This window comes from Scomber japonicus, chromosome 24 (genome assembly GCF_027409825.1).
Source record: "Scomber japonicus isolate fScoJap1 chromosome 24, fScoJap1.pri, whole genome shotgun sequence".
Taxonomy (NCBI): domain Eukaryota; kingdom Metazoa; phylum Chordata; class Actinopteri; order Scombriformes; family Scombridae; genus Scomber; species Scomber japonicus.
Window position 1 is genome coordinate 3934161 of NC_070601.1, and position 17129 is coordinate 3951289.

The 17129-nt window shown below is 34.6% G+C and overlaps 1 protein-coding gene across 2 annotated transcripts; it reads right to left on the minus strand.

Annotated features, from left to right (window-relative positions):
• Positions 1-5390: 5390 nt before the first annotated feature.
• Positions 5391-15983, minus strand: LOC128354439 (uncharacterized). Of its 2 annotated transcripts, XM_053314681.1 has the most exons (15): positions 15617-15983; positions 14587-14736; positions 13843-13968; positions 13596-13750; positions 13258-13342; positions 12284-12433; positions 11184-11309; positions 10931-11091; positions 9830-9914; positions 9450-9545; positions 9030-9053; positions 8231-8317; positions 7469-7530; positions 7239-7359; positions 5391-6422 (listed from the first exon to the last, which is right to left on the minus strand). In XM_053314681.1, exons 1-15 carry the CDS (start codon positions 15672-15674, stop codon positions 6343-6345), a joined length of 1566 nt encoding a protein of 521 aa, XP_053170656.1. In that variant the 5' UTR covers positions 15675-15983; the 3' UTR covers positions 5391-6342. The 2 variants fall into 2 exon arrangements, with proteins under 2 accessions (XP_053170656.1, XP_053170657.1); XM_053314682.1 differs by lacking the exon at positions 9030-9053.
• Between the last annotated feature and the right edge of the window lie 1146 nt (positions 15984-17129).

Sequence of the window (17129 nt, forward strand, 5' to 3'; positions counted from 1 at the left end):
TATGTAACATTTCAATTATCCTTGTAATATGGGTTTAGCTGGCTGTAAGAGGCAAATAAAACACAGGTTTTTCAAAGGCACATCAGTTTCCCAAAAAACGTTGCTGGAGTGCCGAAAAAACAAAAGACGACAGTATCTGGCAGCTAAGAAGGCTGCAGACAACCTCTCCTCCTTCTGATGGTGGTTGAGTTGATCCATGTTCTCCCTTCATCTGCTGCTGCCTGTGAGCGTGACCTCAGTGACATGAACAACATCATCAGGTAACCGTATACTTGAGCTGGTGTTTAGTTTTGGTCCTCAGGTTGGTGAGGGTCGTCACTGATGAAAACAACAAGAAACAGATTTTAATTTTCCATGCGATGTTTCAGGAGTCTTTAAGGAAGTTACAGTATGTTATAACTAAGATTATTTATTAGTTGTTCTTTATATTTTCTCTGTCCATAAATAACTATCCATAAAAAAACTGGTTAATTTTGCTCTAATAATAACTTTTTGTTGTACCCATTCAAACTGATTTCAATTAAAGGAATAAGACAACATTTTAGGAAATGTGCTTATTTACTTTCTCCCAGAAAGCTCAATGAGAAGCTTCTACCATCTGAACATATTTATCCAACTAATATGAGAGTAGTATATCAAAGATGTGTAATTATATTCCTTTCAATATTAGTCAGTGTGAACCAGGTCCACTGAAGATGCAAAAAAGGGGGATTGTCTACAAGCTAGCATACACAACATCTTGGAATAATAACATTTATAGTTAATTCACACATAGTTAAACTCACCGCAACTAACTAAACTCTGACAGCAGTCTCATACAGTTAGCTCCAAATTTCACAGATGTTTCCAGAAAACTTTAAAGAAATTAAGCTTGGCCATTTTTCTCTTATCACAGTATTTAAAAAGTAACTCAACCTGTGAAGTTCAGCTTGTACTCTTCATCATTCACTTTGAAGAACATTTTGACGTTTGGTTTTTTCAGGTACCACCGCTGAATGTCATCGATGGTAACTGAGCATTCATTAGGAGGGTCAATCTGTGGGGAAAAGTCAATTCAAGTCACAATAATACTGAAATGTATTTATTATTCAGAGACAAATAAAGTCGTCGTCGTCGTCCCCTTCCGCTTATCCAGGGTCGGGTCGCGAGGGCAGCAGCATAAGCAGGGAAGCCCAGATTTCCTTCTCCCCAGCCACTTCGTCCAGCTCTTCCCGGTCAAATAACGTGTCTCAGTTAAATATAAATTCCACTCTGCAGCTGACTTACCATTTCTCTTAAATTATGCCATTCACTTCTGCCATTGTTCTTTGTTTTATACAGCCATTGTATTTTGGCACCTAAGTTGTTTGTTAAGAAAAAGAACAAACCACATTAGTTGTCTTATCTACTCCAAACTTTGACACTTCTGACAAGTTACAGGAATACACATAACCTCTAATCATCACATTCTCCTTTCATTGAGGTAAATACTGTAAAACCAGCATCAACATAAACCAGGAATAGGTGTGTAAGAAATATTAACTTAAACGTAGAATCACACTCCTGAAAGAACCTGATTATGTTTGATGCTCGACTAGATTATCAGTCAAATTTACAGAAATATTAATAAACCACACCTAATAATATAAAGAATGTAAATTCAAGTCAAAGATTTGATTTATATCAGACCACCAAAACACAGAATATTTAGTGCATCAAAATAAATACAATATTTTGTGACTTCTTACCTTTCATGCATTTGTACGTTAAATACGCGAAGGACACAAACAGAATCACTGCAACTACTAGTATTAAGATGCCGATCCATGTCTGATCACCTAAAAAAAATTAATGAATAAAACATTAAAACAACAAATACTTAATAAGGACACTGTATTGTATTCTAAAGTCTTTAGCTGATCTTTGATAATGCACTCTGAGGAAACCCAATCCACAAAAATAATGAACTTAAAGTTCATCATAAGAAAGTAATAATCCCTATCTCCACTGAAGATGATTTTTCTGGCTAGTTATGGAACTAGGCTGGAGGTGTGTGGCTAGAACATGTTTGCATGTTTTGTAACTCCTATGAGGACATTGAGTACAAATATGTGAATGAATGAACAAGCTGTTGCTGAGGTTTGAGGACTATCAGCCAGATTTTCAGTGCTTTTTATACCAAAACACATGAAAGTGACACCTTATTTTACAGTATACCTTTAAAGGGCCAAACATTTTTTTTTTAAATAAGGAAAAAAAGAACAACAAAGGGTGAAAATTCAGAGTTAGCATTCATTTCGTTTGTCAAATGTAATGGGATATACTGCTTAAAAACTAGATCCATGCAGAAAACACATTTAAAACCCCTGTATTATTATACAATCCATTAATTTAGCCAAAATCTGCGATAAATCCATTCAATGCTATGATTAATAAACAACTGCAAATTGACCTAAAATCTCTCTTTGATCTCTGTCTACTAAACACCTTGATTTACATTAAGTTTGTACCTTTGGAGTGGCCTCTATTCGGATACGGCGCAATGGGAGGCAGGGGTGGTTTGGGAACAGGATATCTGGGAATAGGTCTGGGAATAGGTCTGGGAATAGGTCTCCAGATGTCTGGTACCACAAAATAAAACAAGTGAATGCAAATTTCTCTGTTAGAGAAATTGAGATGAAATGAAAAATGCCTTTTGAATCAGATCCACAGTCATATTGTGCACATATTTTACAATAAATGTCTCAACAAAAATCAATTTCTTTGTATTACTATAATCAATATATTCCTTGTAGCAAGTTACACGATGGATAGAAACAGAAGTATATACACAGAAATGTATGTTCAATTATAAATAGACAAATATGTGAATGAATGAACAAGCTGTTGCTGAGGTTTGAGGACTATCAGCACGATTTTAAGTGCTTTTTATACCAAAACACATGAAAGTGACACCTTATTTTACAGTATACCTTTAAAGGGCCGTACATCTTTTTTTTAAAATAAGGAAAAAAAGAACAACAAAGGGTGAAAATTCAGAGTTAGCATTCATTTCGTTTGTCAAATGTAATGGGATATACTGCTTAAAAACTAGATCCATGCAGAAAATACATTTAAAACCCCTGTATTATTATACAATCCATTAATTTAGCCAAAATCTGCGATAAATCCATTCAATGCTATAATTAATATACAACTGCAAATTGAACTAAAATCTCTCTTTGATCTCTGTCTACCAAACACCTTGATTTACATTAAGTTTGTACCTTTGGAGTGGCCTCTATTCAGATACGGCGCAATGGGCTGCAGACGGGGTGGTTTGGGAACAGGATATCTAGGAATAAATCTGGGAATAGGTCTGGGAAAATGTCTCGGGATGCCTGGTACCACAAAATAAAACAAGTGAATGCAAATTTCTCTGTTAGAGAAGTTGAGATGAAATGCAAAATGCCTTTTGAATCAGATCCACAGTCATATTGTGCACATATTTTACAATAAATGTCTCAACAAAAATACATTTCTTTGTATTGTTATAATCAATATATTCCTTGCAGCAAGTTACACGATGGATAGAAACAGAAGTATATAGACATAAATGTATACAATTATAAACAGACAAATATGTGAATGAATGAATAAGTCAATAAATAAATGTGTAAATAAAAAAATGAATAAACACGCTGTTGCTGTGGTAGTATATTCTACTGGTTCCCAACCTGTAGGGGTCAGACAAAGGGTAAGAAGTGAAAGAGGAGAGAAAAACTAAATGTATTGTTGTGGTTGTTATCATTTTCTCCGGCCTCATATTTACTTTTCAGTTTAATATTGTATAATTTTTATTTTTTATCTCTCTGGACTTCTAACACTTCTATAAATGAAACCATCTGAAAAGGAAAACCTCTTGTTGTTTTAAGACAGACTAGAAATGTGAACTCATCTTTTTAACATATACTTAAACCATTACTGTGTGTAATGAAATGTTATTTAATGTTTAAATACACATTTCATTAATGTAACATAGGAGAACATAAAGTGACCAAGCACCAACAATGACTTTAATCTAAATTTAGGGACAAATATCCCTTTAAAACCTTGTATGACTCCTCATCACATCACTACACATACTACCAAATTCATAAAACTGTTCACAGTCAAATATTCACAGTTAAAGACTTCAAATGAACATTTCCTGTTAATGTGATTTCTCTAAATGTGGTTATGTTGTAACGGAAACTAGACATCTTATGTGATGGTGTGACTACAAAATTCTTGTTGAAACAGAAAAACAACACACAAAGGATACACAGAAATAAACCATAATGTTATATTTTTTTCTCAACATATCAGTTTAAAAATTGTTTTAAAGTTTCAAAACTTACCCCTGGCACTCACTGCGGTCAGAAACAGACAGTAAAACAGCCACATTTGTTCTGCTCTCATTTAGTCTTCAATAGAAGTAAGACAAGTCAATCCACAGTGAGTCTGATGATATTATAAAATATTTTGAGTACGCAGAGATTTATTAATGTATTCACAGAGTGAAAAAGTAGGAAAGGATGCTGCTGACATCTGAGACAGAGTAAAGAGAGAAGTGTGGGTGTAGGTGGAAGTTACTCTGCTGATGGTAATTTTATGTGTGGCTTTTTTTTCTTCCTGTTCCCTTTTGTTTTGGATCTTTTATTTTGAAGGTTTTTATGGGCGAAACAAAAAGGGCCTGTCAATTAATAGTGTTAGTGAAAGGTTATTAAGTTATCATTTATGATAAATGAGTGTTACATCTGTGATTAAGCATATTGTTTGTTTTGTAGTGTCAGTGAATGTCTTTATTGATGCATATCTGTACATTTTAATTGTATTTGATTGATGTTTGTGTTTGTGATTTGTCATACATATATAAGCTAATTTATCTATTAGTTTATTTAGCCTATTTTGTTGTAGCTCTTACAGTGTTTGGAAGAAGTGAAAGGATAATTATTTCTGTTCAAATCAAAGGATAACAGTGAACATAAACAATAAAAGTTTCCTTAAAACATCAGTAGGGTGGATTAGGGTAACGTGGGACACTGACTTGTTTACCTTATTTACATATGAATCCAATACATTATATCAACACCTTACATCATTATGAAAACCCTGAGATATTTTCTTGTTAAACCAAAAGACAATTTCTCGATATTGTACTAAACAAAGATGGAATATATTAATATTATCCATGCCAAATAATTTGTAGGTTTTTTAATCTGGGACACTAGTTGTTAGGCTTAGAAATACTTTTATTTTAAAACTAGTAGTCTGTATGTTCATGTAATTTTAAAACAATAAAACCTACACAGTAGTTACGCATATATTACAATAAAAATATACATTCAAGTTCAAGATATCTTTATTGTCCCCGAGGGGCAAGGGTTAAGGTTAGGGTTAGTACAATACAATAGGGTTAGGGTTAGTACAATAGAGAATAACAATAAATAGTACAAACAAAAAGTTAAAGTGACCACAGTGCATGCAATCCACCTTAAAATAGCTTAAAAAGGCCAAGAATCATCCTTTATTTAAAAGGCCAATGGCCGCTGGAACCTAGGACTGTCCTACATCTAGGCTTACAAAATCTGCGTCCGGATGGGAGCAGTTTGAATTCCGATGCCAGGGGATGACTGGGGTCGGACAAGATTCGTTTTGCTTTCCTCAGGGACCTAGTTTTGTACAAAAGGGAAATGTCTGTCAGTGGAGTACCAGTGATTTTACTACACACATTGACAATGCCCTGAAGTCTTTTGCGGTTCTTTAAGTTAATTGACTCGAACCAGCAGATAAAAGCAAATGTAAGAACAGATTCTATAAAACAGGAATAAAACATTCTCATGAATCTAGTGTCAATGTACAAAGTTCCTGAGCTTCTGAAAAAAATACATGCACTGGTTGGCTTTTTTGCACGCGGCATCAACCTGATATTAGTATTAGTTATACTTCTTACTTAGTAATACTTCTCATGATACCTACACATCCAGACCTCATTGATTCAACTTTCTCAAACCATCTATCCTCAACTTAAAATACAGTACAAGCAAAACCTTCATGGTTTTATGAAACCTTCAGAAACATAACATTTAAATTATGCTGGTAACAAGCTTGAGAGCCAGACAGATAAAATGGGGTAGTTTTCCAAAAGGCACATCATTGATAAAAACAAAAAAAGTTGCTGGAGTGCCAAAAGCAAGAAGCGACAGCATCTTGGCAACCAAAAAGTTGATCCATGTTCTCCCTTTATCTGCTGCTGCTGCTTGTGAGTGTGGCCTCAGTGACATGAAGAACATTAAAACAGACTGTCGCAGCGGCCATGCGGTTGCTCGGCTGTGGGAACTGTTATACATGAGCATGGAGTGGCAACAGCACACGTCTGATGCTATATTGACTGTTGTCCTTCACTTGGGTTTGGATCATCTCTGTGGAAAACATGAAAATAAAATAGAATTGAATTTTCCATGTGATGTTTCAAGAGTCTTTTTAACGAGGTTTCAGTATGTTATAGCTAAGATCATTTATTAGTTGTTCTTTGTATTTTCTCTGTCCATAAATTTCCCAGGAACGAACTGTATCATTTTGCTCTCATAACAAATGCAGTAGAGAACGTGTTTATTGTATCTATCAAATTGTTTAATTGATTTCAATTAAAGGAATAATACGACATTTGAGGAAATGTTCTTATTCACTTTCTTTTATAAAGATAAATGAGAAGCTTGATATCACTCTCGTCTGTATCCTAAATATGAAGCTACAGTCAGCAGACAGCTAGCTTAGCTTAACATAAGCTAGCTTGGCTCTGCTGAAGATAAAAATCTGCCTACTTGAACCTATATCTCATTTATTTAATATGTACATAAACTAAAGTGTAAAACAATAAGTTGTGGTTTTAGTGATGTTTATGTTAGGCTTCTTCCTGCTTTAAGTCTTTATGCTAAGCTAACTGGCTGCTTGCTGAACATATTTATCAGACTAATATGAGAGTAGTATATCAGTCTTCTTAATCAACTCTTGGGCAAAACATTTTAAAAAATGTTAAATTATATTCCTTTAAGTGTAACAGAGTCCTTTAGACAGCACAGACTAGGTCCACTGAACTATAAACTAGCATACAGTTCAATATCAATGTTTTACATACAGTTTGTTCCAAATTGTTCAGATCCTTCCACACAGCTATAAAGAAATTAAACATAAACAGCCATTTTTCTCTTATCACAGGATTTAAAACAAAACTCAACTGTTAAAGTCCAGCTCGTAGGAGTCTCCATTCACTGTGAATGGCAATTTGCCGTGGGGGTTTTCCTGGTACCAACTCTCAATGTCATCAATGGTTACTGAGCATATATTTGGAGGGTCAATCTGTGGAAAACAGTCCAAACAAATAATAATATTTCTGAAATATATCTATTGCTCACAGACAAATTTAGTGTCTCAGTTTAATATAAACTCCACTCTGCAGCTAACTTACCTTTTCTCTGAAATCATGCCATCTTCCTCTCTTTCCTGCAAACTCCCATTGTGGTGTGAGGTCTGTGTTGTTTGTTACAAGAAAAAGATATTGGTAAATCAGTTTGATTTAGTCTAAAGGCAGGTGTATTGACCATATCAACAGCTCTGCTAATGACCATCCACTACTGACACCTTGTGGTAAGAAGTGTAATAACCCCTACTTATCACAGTGCCCCACTGACTGCTCTGTAAAGCTGGTTCTGCTTGAATATACTAAGCAGTAAAAGAGGTGAGTTGAGACACTTATTATTTTACTTCTAATGAGCATTAAAGCTGAACTAATCTATATATTTTTTGAACAATGTATCAAATAACACAATGTGAAATGTGTCGGTCATAATGACAAACTCAGAATGAATCCTGCGGTTCCCCTCGGCTCTAAAGGTTTTTTTTTTCTTTTTAACAGCTCAGATAAATCCCAGTTCCCAGTAACTGTAGCTGTCAGATAAACATAGTGGAATAAAAAATAACATAAAATGGAAACACTCAACTGTTACAAGTAACTCAAAATTATGCTAAAGTACAGAAAGTAAATGCAGTTACTGAGGGGAATATTATTGATGGTATCAACAGGTTAAATCCGTTCTGTCAGACAGTGAAACTTCTAGTTCACTGCAGATATATCAGTTCAAGGACCAAAAAAACATTTAAAAAAAGGAATTGTTCTCATTTTCAGGGTTAAGGTTAGCAATTATATTTTATATGATAATATTTTACTCACCAGCTCCATTGCTGGTACAGTGGGTCACAACAGATGCCAGGCTCAGGTTAAATGTATTTTTGAAATCTGAAAGCATTACTTGCATCGCTGTCAGATGAATGAAGAACAATCACAACCATGATGCTGTTATCACACAATATATATCATGTTTTACTGCTGATATTCAAAGAATATGTTAATAAGACGTCTTTGTCAGTATTTAGTTACAAATAAATACATTTTTATCTGTTAAATTAAAAACAGATCACTTTACTAAATCAAGATTACTTTTGTTCTGTTCTGTACAAAAGTTTAAGCCTCCCTCTGTGATCTATGAAATTATGAAAAAACACACACACATACACATACATATGTACTACAGTAAGATAATATACAAGTTGTAATCCAGTTTTTGTTGTTGTCTTGTTTTGCAGCCTTTCACTCTTATCTTGTCTTGTGTCTTTGTGTTATAATGTTCATTTTAAATAAAGTTTTACAAACAAGATTTTTTTTCAACATGATCTGAGTGTAGTTTTAAAATCTCTACAATTAACCTGGTATGTAAAAAGTTACATAAAAGCTATAACTGATTAAACTGATGACCAGTAAAACAAAATCTTTAATCTACAAATGAGCAAATTCATTAGTTCATTTAAAAAAGTACACTGAATGGATATGAAACAGTTTTTTGCTTGTAAAAGCTTTAATATAAATTACTTCTAAAGTGCTGGATTTGTGTATAAAAATGGAAAATTATTTTAAAATACTGTCATGTAAATACTCAAAAATAGGTGATTAATGTGAAAATGTACTATCTTACCTTGCTTTGTCCTGACAACGAGTCCTGTATTACAGATGAATAAGTGTGTGTCAACTCACTGGAATTCTCCATTAATCATGATTTGTTTTATAATTTGAGTTTATTTTCCAGGAAACAGACTGTGTTACTACTTAATTAACATCCACAATCAAAATCTGACAGGAAATTCTGCTGCTTCACTTTTTCTTTTGAGATTCATGAAATCTGCATAAAAGAATCTCTTAGTATTTGTTCTGGTTGTGGATGTTTGCATGAGGATAGAAACTCGACTAGATTATCAGTCACATTTACAGAAATATTAATAAACCTAAAGAAATAAAAAGAATGTAAATTCAAGTCAAAGATTTGATTTATATCAGACCACCAACATACAGAATATTTACTGCATCAACATAAATACAATATTTTGTGACTTCTTACCTTTTCTGCATTTTCGTTTGAGATAGATGATGAAGATGCACACAACCAGACTCACTACAACTAGTGGTGTTAAGATGTAGATCCATGTCTGATCACCTACAAACAAAGAATGAATAAAACATTAAAACAACAAATAGTTAATAAGGACACTGTATTGTATTCTAATGTCTTTAGCTGATCTTTGATAATGCACTCTGAGGAAACCTAATACAGAAACATAATGAACTCAAAGCTCATCATTTAGTCATTTAATGTCTGTTAGAACATGTTTTGTAACTCCTATGAGGACATTGAGGACATTGTCATGTTTAGGAAAAACATTAAGATGCATTAATACATTAAATGTGTTACAGCAGATATTTGTTGGTGTGATAACTCACTCATGAAGGGGTTGCAGATTTTTTCACTGCTGATGGAGCTGACTGGGTTTTCAACTCTACATCTGAACCACTCCTCCTTATCCTCCTAAAAGGAGAAAAACAATATTAGCTGAAAGCTCATAAACCAAACATACAGAGTTCATTTTTATGGAGCCTTTGTTTTTTACAGTATGTCCAGATTAACAACATTACTGTGGCTACTTGTCAGTCATCAGCTTTTTAATATATATGTAATCCACTATTTAGCTTGTCAGAAAGACTGAATTATCTGGTATAAATTGAATTACTAGACTCTCTGTGGAACTCAGTTAATCCCTGGTGCAATTTAAAATATATGTTTTTTATTGAAAACATCAAACAGTTAAATAATAGCTCGGATAACTACACAATACAGAGAGAGTAACTCAAACAATAGAAAGCCTGAAAAAAACAGTATGACTGATAAACCAAACCTCATAAATTCACTCAATGAAGAAGATTGAAAAAATAAAATGCACATTTCTCACAAGAAATGTTATAAAACACCACTTTAATGGCCAAATTATCCTAACATATTGCATTTTACAGCCATTTTGTTTGCTTGATAACTGGGGGAATATTTAGAGTTTTAAAACTTCTGAATTTTTTTCTACACCACCAGTGTAAAATGTTTTGGCTGGCCCTTTTTATTACATGGGCTGAAAGGATTGGGCAGGAATAGAACTCCAAGAGAGAGTATAAAACTTTATATGCAATAAATAAAAATTAAATAAAGTGATATTAGTACATTATTATGTTATCAGCTTCAGTTTCATTACATTATTGACAAAAAGTTATTATGTTATTGGTTCATTGGTTCTTTTATTACATTATCAGCTGCTACATGTCTGTAAAATATGTTGTTATCATCCTCAGAATCTGTAACTGATCTTCATTTATTAACCAGATATAGTTAAAGTGAAACTGTCTAAATAAACAAACAGCACAGTCTGGATTCTGCCTCAGCTGGTCACCAAATGATGTCTGAATATGTGAATCAGTTTAAAGACTAGATTCTGGTTTATTGTTGCAACAGGATTTATCTGTTAGTGATGAGACTCACAAACATTATCATGTGTATACCTTTGTTATTTTGAGCTGCTTGATTGAAGGCCACTTCTTTTCACCTGCTGTCCACCAGTAGGTAACTGGTTCAGCATCTGTGGTGCTGCCATCACAGGTGAGGACACAGTGGGTCATCTCAGGATCACACGATATGTAGATGGTGGGTTTAGGGACAGGAGCTGATAGAAAATGAAACAAAAGGACACTTCCTTTGAATTTAAGGTTGTTTTAGTTAGTTAAACTAAACTTCAAACACATTTCCTCCACTTACAGATAACCAGGAGTAGAGTCTTGCTGGGGACTCTATTGTTGATCTCTGCTGTGTAGATGCCGCTGTCATCTCGAGTCAGTCCTGTGATCGTCATCTCTCCAGTTGAAATGTCCAGTGAACCATGATCTGTAAAAATATACAAGTTTATCTTCTAAATGAGGATTTATAGTCATCTTACAGTATGTTGTCAGCTTGAGACACTTATTTGGTCACTTAAAGCTGCAGTCTGTAACTATTATAGATAAGCTGTGATATAATTCACTGTCTCTGGGTCCACCCAGTGGTTGTAAAATAATTTGCAAGAATCCATTCCCTCCGAGTAAAACAGCCAAGAGGAGTGTCTATGACCCTTGTACACAAGCTGCTTGTAGCCCCCCTCCCCCATGCAGTGCTCTCACTGGTCAAACCGGTTTCCTCTCTTACTGTGGGGACTGGCCTTCACCTGATGCAGCAGTGTTTCCCACACATAGACTAATTTGTGGCGGTGCGCCACAGATTCAACATCGGCCGCCACATATTGCGTTTCGTTATTAATAATTTTTTTAACGCTATTTAAAAAATACGCATTGTATTCGTTAAGCTGCATTTCCTTTCCGCTTCCGTCTCTCTGTCACTCACACGTCTCTCTCACATAGCCTACACAAACACACACACACACACACACACACACACACACAGCCCCTACCCTCCGTGCACACCGCGTGTGTCTCCATCATTTTATGTCCCCCCACCCAAACCATCCCCCCACCCCGGTCAGTTTGCACACATTGCCTTCAGATCTGTGGGAAACACTGTACAGCCTTGGCAGGGTGGGGAGGGGCTTAGAAGGCAGGACTGCAGTGCAACAGAGAGTGAGAAGGAGGGACCTGAAAGCTGTACTCATTCAAATTTTCTAGCTACAGTACTACAGACTGCAGTTTTAAGAGTGGGCAACTGGACAAATATGCACTTTAAAACACTAAAAATGTTTGTAGAAGAGCTATTTAGACCTCGAATTTAAACTGAAAATTTCAACCTAAATGTATCAAAAACGTCAAAATAAATGTGTAAAATCTTTGATCTCTGTCTACCAGACACCTTGATTTAGATTAAATTTCTACCTTTGAATTGTCGGTAGGATGAAGTCTCTTCATGCCACCACTGCATGGCAATATTAGGTCCATGTTTCCACACTACTCTGTAGATGGGATTCTCCACGGAGTCTGGTGTGAGAACAGCTTTATCACCTATTTTCCTGTAGAGTAGTTCTTCTGCAAAATAAAAATGAAAGTCATATATCAAAATTCTGACTTGTTTTCCTTCTTTAAAACAAAACATGATGTATGCTTACATGAGTGTGAACCAACCAATAATATCATGACCTCCAACTATCAATCAATCTTCAACTTTTAGCAGCACAGAGCTAAAATGTATTATGTTCCACCTGTCCGTCCTGTTTCATTCAGAAATACGTCACAATATGGAAGTTACATACAGTCGCAATGCCTTTTCATCAAGACTTTAATTACTGAAATGTATATTTCATTTATTTAAGTGTATATGCTCTAATTTAAATATATATATATATATCCTGGTTATAATTGTTAAAATGTGTTTGAATATGAAGTCACTAAAAGGAGCCAGTTAGTTAATTAAATATGAACCTGTCGTTAAGCTAGAGTTTGTCTTAAAACAGTCAAGAGACCAAACGAGCACTGAAACCTGTTTTTCTTGCTGTAATGATTCCTCCTGTTCATACTGACCATTAGATCCCTTCATAATGTTTATAATGGAAGTGATGGAGGACTAAATCCACAGTCCTCCTTCTGTGGAAACATGGATTTAAAAGTTGATCTGAAGCTAATATGAAGCTTCAGCGTCCAAATGAGTCAAATCGAGTCTTCTATATTTCAACTTTACAGTGTTTTTAGTGCCAAAGTCTTTTTTTTACTATACTTCCACCACAGCTCATCCCATCATTGATAATTATAGTGCCCCAATATATAAAAATAATAAACTCAAAGCTTTAGCTCCTTTAAGATTCATTAATACATTAAATGTGTTACAGCATATATTTGTTGGTGTGATAACTCACTTCTGAAGAGGTTGATTACTTTTTCACTGCTGCTGGAGCTGACGTGGTTTTCAAGTTCACAGCTAAACCACTGCTCCTTATCTTCCTAGAAAGGAGAAAAACATTATTAGCTGAAAGCTCATGAACCAAACATACAGATTTTAAGGAGCTGATTTAATTTATAGTTAAAACTAAACTAGATAAATAAACTAAACAGCACAGTCTGGATTCTGTCTCAGCTGGTCACCAACTGATGCCTGAATATGTGAATCAATTTAAAGACTAGATTCTGGTTTATTGTTGCAACAGGATTTATCTGTTAGTGATGAGACTCACAAACATCATTATCATGTGTAGACCTTTGTTATTTTGAGCTCCTTGGTTGAAGGCCACCTCTTTTCATCTGCTGTCCACCAGTAGGTGACTGGTTCAGTGCCTGTGGTGTTGCCATCACAGATGTAGACACAGTAGGTCCTCTCACAGGATACAGAGATGGTGGGTTTAGGGACAGGAGCTGATAGAAAATGAAACAGAAGGACACTTCCTTTGAATTTAAGGCTGTTTTAATAAATTAAACTAAACTTCAAACACATTTCCTCCACTTACAGATAACCAGGAGTTCAGTCTCGCTGGTTTCTTTGCCGTTGATCTCTGCTGTGTAAATGCCGCTGTCGTCTCGAGTCAGTCCTGTGATCGTCATCACTCCAGTTGAAATGTCCAGTGAACCACGATCTGTAAAAATGTACAAGTTTATCTTCTAAAAGAGGATTTATAATTATCTTACAGCATGTTGTTAACTAAAGCTACTTATTCCCAGTGTTGGTCACTGAAGAGTGGGCAGCTGGAGAAATATGCACTTTAAAACAATAAAAATGTTTGTAGAACAACTGATTTTTTGTTTTTACTGAATTTTAACACCAATTTACCACAGATAATTATGTACTTAAGGTATTTATTTGGGTTTGACAGATATAATGAATTAACAAGTCTTTAAAATGTAACTTGTATTGTATTTATACAATTCAAGAGCTTTTTATACCAAAACACATGAAAGTGATAACTTATTTTAGAGTATATCTTTAAGGGGACTATCAGAGTCAGCATTAATTGTATTTGTCAAATGTAATGGGTCATTCTGAAAACTAGATCCATGCAGAAAACACATTTTAAATCCCTGTATTATAAAATCCTTTAATTTGCCAAAATATGGGAGAAACCTATTAAATACCGTAAAATAATCCCTTAAAATACAATTAATTCATAACTACAAATATTTAGACCCCTAATTTGAGCTAAAACCTCTCTTTGAGCTCTGTCTACCAAACACCTTGATTTAGATTAAATTTGTACCTTTGAATTGTTGCAAGGATAAAGTCTTGCCTTGATACCACTCCATGGCAATATCATTACCATACATCCATATTATGTTGGTGATGGGATTCTCCACAGAGTCTGGTGTGAGAACAACTTTGTCACCTATTTTCTTGTAGAGTGGTTCTTCTGCAAAATAAAAATAAAACAAGTGAATACAAATTTCTGTTTAAAGTTGAGATTAAATGAAAAATGCCTTTTGAATCTTTTGGGATCACATCCACATTCATACTGTGCACCTATTTAATTTTAAAAAATGCGATTTCTTTGTATTGTTATGATCAGTATATTCGCTGCAACAAGTTACACAATGGATAGAGAAAAGCATATATACATAATAAATAGACAAATGTGTGAATGAATGAATACGTTTAATAGATTATATATACAGGGCTAAATGAAAAAAACAATGTTGCTGTGGTAGTTTATTCCACTGGTTCCCAACCTGTAGAGGTCAGACGTTCAAAGGGAAAGAAAATAAATTTAAAAAATAAACCTTGATGTGGTGCTGTTGTATTTGTTATAATTTTCTCTGGCCTCATATTTGCTTTTCAGTTTAATATTGTATAATTGTATCTCTCTGGACTTCTAACACTTCTATAATTGAAACCATCTGAAAAGAAAAACCTCCTGACTGTTTTCAGACAGACTAGAAATGTGAACCTGTCTTTTTAACACGTGTTCACCACTACATTACTGTGTGTTATGAAAGGTTTTACATGCTTAAATACATATTTTATTAATGTAAAATAGCATAACATAAAGTGACCAAGCTGACTTTAGTTTAATTTTCGAGACAAATATCAGTTAAAGACTTCAAATCTACCTTTCCTGTTGGTAGTCTCTAATGTGGTCATGTTGTAATGGAAACGAGACCTATCCTCCGTGACGGTGCAAATACAAAAGTGAAACTTAAAAATAAATATGTATTATATTATAAAAATGTATAACATGTCGTTTTTTTCTCAAAATCTCAGTTTAAAAACAGTTTAAATTATCCAAAACTTACCCCTGGCTCTCACTGCGGTCCAAAACATAAAGTAAAATATCCATTTCTCTCTTCTCATTTAGTCTTCAATAGAAGTAAAACACGTAAAGTCACAATGATTCTGATGATATTTAAAAATATTTCGAGTATAAAGAGATTTAGCAATGTATTCACTGAGTGAAAAAGTAGGAAGAATTGTCGCTGAGTAATGCAGGCGCAGTCTACAGGTTTGTGTTTTATCATAGATTAGAGTAATTCTCGCGAGATTTGTTCGCCATATTTATTCATTAAGCTCGTTGCACAAAATAATTATGTTTTATGATGATGAAACTCGATTTTATTTAAGTCCTGGTTGTTTTAGACGCACAATACACTCCGTTTGACTTAGGGAAAGAGCAAGGTTTACATCACTCTCGCGAGATCTTACGCAAATGTAGGGTTACCGCCCAGAGACAAAAGCGCTTCACCACACCGGCCACGGACTTTGGTCAAACCTGGCGCAGCGTGGACAATAAAATGTGAACTTTAACAGCTATAGTCTCAGAAAGACATCATTTCTGTTAAAATTATTTAAAGCCATCTTTAAAACCTGTTTTTTATTCTTTCTCCTATACCAAAGTAGATGCACTTCCTCTTTTCCGCATCTTTTGCTGCAGCGCTGCTTACTGTCAGACAGAAAGTGCAGGTGGAGAGTTTGTCCACCAGATGGCGCCAAAGACAAAGAATAGAGGAGAATATCTTTCCAAGAGTGAATAAATCTGGGTGTAAATGTATCTGTAAAAGGTTAAAATAGTCAAAATCTTTTAGAGGAAGCATCACCACAAATCTTAAAATGCCTTTTTTTCCAATGTTATGAATTTTAGTTTATTTACTTTTTCCTTGTATGTGCCGCATGAGTGAGACTTTATTTTGCCTGCAGGGTTGAAAGCTCAGTTTCTTTTAATTCATCAATATTTTTTTTACAAGATCATAACTTGTGATCCTCTTTCAGTCTAATTGTTGTTGTTTTTGTCCCATTCTTCTGCTTACAGCAACCAAACCTAATAAATAAGTTTCATATTCCATGGAAATTAAAAACTGTTTCCAAGGGTGAAAAAGTACAGAAAGTGATCATGAATGAAGCTGCAGCAGCCGCTCCTCATACCTTAAACCCACGATAGCCACACCTTCATGACGTGCTGATGACTGAGCCACTGTCACTTTTATTCATATTACATGTTTCAGTCACTCTGTTAGTTACTGTCATAAAGGCAAAGCAAAAACACAAATAAGTCAATAAAAAGCAATCAAAACCACATTTATCATCCCCACTATAAGTGTTGAGATGTGTAAAGATGATAATACATGAAAGAAACACATAACTTTAAAATATGTCATTATATGTTTTAACTTGTGTAAAGTAGGAGGTTCAATAAATGGTGGACTATCAAAAGGAAGGCCACGAGACTTGACTTCACTCTTAACACAAGATTTATTCCAATAATCAGGATTGTATTGGTACAACAGTAAAATATGGGGGGAGGGGGGGGGGGGG